At 33.4% G+C, this 4,822-nt stretch overlaps 1 protein-coding gene across 1 annotated transcript in view; it reads left to right on the top strand.

Moving 5' to 3' along the window:
• The first annotated feature begins 1,138 nt into the window (after nucleotides 1-1,138).
• The window catches only part of LOC102579420 (bet1-like protein At4g14600), a 6,561-nt gene continuing 2,877 nt past the window's right edge, over nucleotides 1,139-4,822 (top strand). Inside the window, exons 1-4 of the mRNA XM_006346859.2 lie at nucleotides 1,139-1,460; nucleotides 1,705-1,783; nucleotides 2,919-3,017; nucleotides 3,219-3,342. Coding sequence (XP_006346921.1) covers nucleotides 2,959-3,017; nucleotides 3,219-3,342 — 183 coding nt within the window. The 5' untranslated portion in view covers nucleotides 1,139-1,460; nucleotides 1,705-1,783; nucleotides 2,919-2,958. The remainder of the gene's footprint in view (nucleotides 1,461-1,704; nucleotides 1,784-2,918; nucleotides 3,018-3,218; nucleotides 3,343-4,822) is intronic.

Raw genomic sequence — 4,822 nt, 5'->3', positions numbered from 1 at the left:
CTGCACTGCACATTGCTCAGAATCTTGTTTTCCATGAACGTACCAAACACATTGAGATTGACTGCCATTTCGTCCGAACTAAACTTCAAGAAGGGCTCATCACTCTCCATTATGTACACATTGATCAGCAGTTGGCAGATATCCTAACTAAGGCCCTCACAAGAGTCAAGCATTCCACTGTATTGTCCAAGTTGGTTGTGGCTGCTTCCCCACCAACTTGAAGGAGGGTATTAAGACCTAAGAATTACATATTGTATAGTTTGTATTACTGTGGTTGTTCATTACAATTGTTAGTTAGATATTTAACCATATTCAGTTAGAGTTAGAATGTGTATAAATAGATAGCTTGTATTCATTCCAAAACTACTTTTCATAAAATGAGAATCCAAAGTCGTTCTCTCTTAGCATTGTTGTAGTAGCTTCTCATTCACCATTAATGGTGATTCTCGAGCTTGAGTAGCGAGATTTAACAAATCCATTAGCAATTGTAATGACGTTCCAGTTCACCCCTCAAGTGAAAAAGGATATATCATCATCACAATATATTTTATCCAATTATCAATTTGAATCAAATTCTCCAAGAAATAATTTACAATTGCTCAAAAAAATTTTTTTTATCACTTTCTACAATGAGTTAAATACTTGATAATATTAAGTTTTAAAAAAAACTATAATCAATACAGAAATATAAACTAATATCAAAAGTAAGTAAAATAATCAATGATCAAAACATGGAAACAAATTACAATATATAATTAATCAAGTTTCTTAAATTTCAAATAGGGTGAAAAATATTTATAAATGTCAGGATATTTTCTTAATCATTTTGATGCCAATTTGTCATTTTGAAAAGATACACTAATACATTTTATATATATCCTACATATAATTTTAGAGCATTAATCATGTCTACTTTAATTTAAAAATCAACTTATAATGTTTTAATCGAGTACATATTTTCAATTGTCAATTTAAAATCATTTACAATTTAATTATTATAACTAATCCACGTTCCACAAATAAATATTTTACTTTGTTAAGCTAAAAGACATAGTTGATTAATTGAGAAATTAATTTATATCAGTATTACTTCGAGTTGGTCTAATTTTAAGGGGGGGGGGAAATGGATTTTGATTGAAGCATTTGATTACAAATTGTTCTAATTCAGCTACATCTTTAACATTTTTTTTTGGTTATAATCGAAACAAAGTGCCATCTTTATTAACCCCAAACCAACCCAGCTCTTCGGATTTACGGCTAGCCCAATTGAGATCCGATCCAATTCCCTCGTTAATCCAATCATCTTCATTCATACACAAACCCTAATAATCTCTCCTCTCTCAGCAACTCGACGCCGGCCAAATCGGTAAAGGATTCGAGGAAATCTCGCCTCGTACAGCCATTGTTCGCCGGAAACCATCAACTCCTCTTGTTTTCTCCTCAAGCACGAGCTCCAAACGGTAACCGCGCCTATCTTGTTTTCCTCTTTTTCTTTTTCTTTCAATCTTTAGTACGATCATAAGGACGAATACATCTGGATTTCAAGTCTCTTCTAGAATCTGTTGAATTGAAAAATGAATTGCATATCCGGATGAATTCCTACATGGATGCAAATCTCAAACCATAGACATTTGGGATATTCACTCTCTCGGCTAAGCATGTTATTTTATCCACGAGACTAATCATTCTCTCTTTTCATTCAAGTGTCATTTCTGTTGACTCCACTGTGAGATTCGAAGCATTTTCATCTCTCCCTCGCTTTAGTTGGCTGCCCCCGAGAAAGGTAACATTCTTCCCTTTTTGTAATTTTTTTTTTGATGACAAGGAAACCCGCAGTCGCTACCATTTGGGTGCGCACAGGGTAAAATCCCGCTCCTATGCAATAGCTCGCAAACCACATAGGAGAGGTAACCGCACTAGGCAAGCTTGGTGCGACAAGATCGACCCAGAAGGCAAACCCCTTAATTTCGCTAGCAAGGAGTTTCAAACTTGAGACCTCCAACATGGAAGTCCCAAGCTCAAACCACTGGGCCACCCCGAAGGGTTCCCCTTTTGTAGTTTTGTTATGTGCTATCTAAATTTCAGTATTAGAATAGTTCAAATTTTATCATTTGGTAATCCCTTTTTTTTTCAGTTCTATGTGGTCTTTGGTATTGGTTTGCTTAGTTCTGCTTCCTGTTTAATTTCGGCATTAGCGATTCAATCTTTGTTAGAAGGCTTTGCTTAGCTTCTGTATGAGTAAAAATCACAAGTAAATCTTATCAAATAACCCTAAGGCCGTCTCTTAGACTTATTTATGTTTGTCCAAAATCATGAATTAGTTTTGTTTGCTTGGCAGTCATCAGATTTTGTGTGTAAAACATGTTCTCTTCCAGTAATCTTTTCTTCCTCTTTTACTTCCTGTTGTCTTTCCTTATTTTCTTTAAATTCAGATTGGTAAATATGTGTTAATTTTGACATCAGTTAGTACAACATGCTCATACACCATTTATCATAAAGAATAGAACTCAAATGCCTTACTTTCCTTGGAATTCAAAAGACGTGTTGAGCAAGAAATTCGTATCTACCTTTTAGAATGAATTGGTTTGGTTACTTACTTAGTAGCAGATTTTGAAGCTAGTGATTTTGTTTTTTTAGTCAAAGAGGTTCTGAATATGAAACCTGTGCCTATGCTCCATGTCTAAAATTAAATGTTCTCTAAACTGGATGCGAACGGTGAACATGCACTCTCTAGTCATCTTACACTAAATAAAAAAGGGAACTCACAGATATTTTCCTTACACTGAACAGAAGATTTTGTTCTGGTAAATTTTAAAAAAAAAAACAAATACTGGACGATCTTTGGCAGCACAGAACCATTTTTCAATGTGCTGTGTTCTCAATCCTTATATTGATACTTTGAAGTTTCTTAAATCTAGGGTTTCGACGTGTCTTCAATCTCATCTGTCCCTTCTTTCAATGGCTTCTAGCTCTCATAGAGGTGGTGATTTCTACGGTGCGGCTTCCCACAGATCCAGGTATTTACTCAATAAAAGATTATCATCTTCTAAATTTCAATTTGTTATGGTTCTAATTGTTTTCACAATTTGAGTTTTGTAATAGAGAATTACCAAAAGTATAACCTAATTTGCAGAAAATTAAATGATCTACACCTTTTTTTTTGAATTTTTTGTTTTATTTTAATAAATTAAGATGTTTTGATGTGTTGGATTTATCAGAGATGGATTGAGTACGAGGCCAGTAGGTGGTTCAGATGAAATACAGTTGCGGATTGATCCCATGCATGGAGACCTGGATGATGAGATCACTGGTCTTCGCAAGCAAGTAAAACAGCTCAGAAATGTATGTTTCCGTAACCACCTTGTTTTGGTTTTCTATTTTTGATTTAGTTGGTAAATAGCTTTTGCATAGTTGTTGGCGTCTTAAAGATTTATGTACATGCCAAATTCAGTGATGTGCTATGTCATGGATCCATTTTAGACAAGGTGATGTGTTATTTATTAGAGCACTGAATAATATTTCTAAGAAAACCAATATAAAACTTACTGGTCTTCTTTGAGATAGTTAAAGTCTCTCCCACGGGCAAATAGAAGTTATTTTTCCTCATTATATTAAAGATTGATACCATCACAATGGAATTTAGTGCATCGTTTTATTCATTTATATCACAAGACACATAATACTTAGTTAAGGAAGCAATAAGTCTTAAATTTGTCTTTCATATGATTTTCTAAAATGGAATCTTGAAATTATATAGAAGATGGGATTTGACAAAACAAAAAAAAGATGTTCTAATATCAATACACCGCCTTTGTGTAATGATCCAAATGTTGGTGGTATGTGGGGGGTTCTCTTTTAACTTGCTAAGCAACTGATGGAGAGTGGGGAATGGAAACAAAGATTTATTGTGTCACATTTAATTGATCAAATCGTACTGGATTAGAAAAATGTTAATTCACTTGTTGACTTTTACATTTCCACCGGTAAGACTGCTGGATAACGCTCAACTGTCGAGATATTCTGGTTCCCCAGAGGTATTCTTTGCATAAAAGCACATTGTATTAGAACTTAAAAGCATGTGTTAAGTGTTTTTCTTTACTCATTGGTTTCAATGGAATCAATTGCTAGATTAAAAAGATATGAAGTTTGGCTGGATATTGAGCAAGTACTACCTTATTTCTGGTCAGTTATGTCTACTTTCATTTCTGGTATGGGCCTATTATGATGTTCTATCATGCCGACATACTTCGGTCCGGTCTTTAAGGTGGATGCTAGAGAGATATCACCGCTTATATCTAGGTTCTAAATCCGTCCTTGTGAAATCTGAAAGTTGGTGGACAGGTGTCGTGTTATAATATATATATATAGTTCATTCATGACTGGATCAGAGATATGTTGTCATTTCTACAGGCTATTTGTGGCTTCATAATAGGAGACCAGTAATCGCAAGACTAAGAGCCCGTTTGGATTGACTTAAAAAAAGTAACTTTTAAAAAGTAACTTTTTAAAATGCTGAAACTTATTTTAAAATTAAGTAGTTATGTGTTTGGATAAAAGTGCTGCAGTTGAAAAAAAAGTTGTTGATGTGTTTGGCAAATAAGTGCTGGTAAACACTTTTTTTAATCAAAATGTCTGAAATACCCTTTAAGCTGTTAACATGATAAAAAGTTGATTAATTTAAGGTTTTTATACTTAAAAAAAAAATTAAAACAAAATTAATTTATGTTTTACATCCATAAGTAATAATATTTTTCTATCATTCACATATTTCTTTACCACCACAAATTATTTATAAGAGGAATAATAATAATAATAATAATAA

Source organism: Solanum tuberosum, unplaced genomic scaffold, assembly GCF_000226075.1.
Source record: "Solanum tuberosum cultivar DM 1-3 516 R44 unplaced genomic scaffold, SolTub_3.0 scf00085, whole genome shotgun sequence".
Classification (NCBI taxonomy): domain Eukaryota; kingdom Viridiplantae; phylum Streptophyta; class Magnoliopsida; order Solanales; family Solanaceae; genus Solanum; species Solanum tuberosum.
This window is presented reverse-complemented; position numbering and strand designations above follow the sequence as displayed.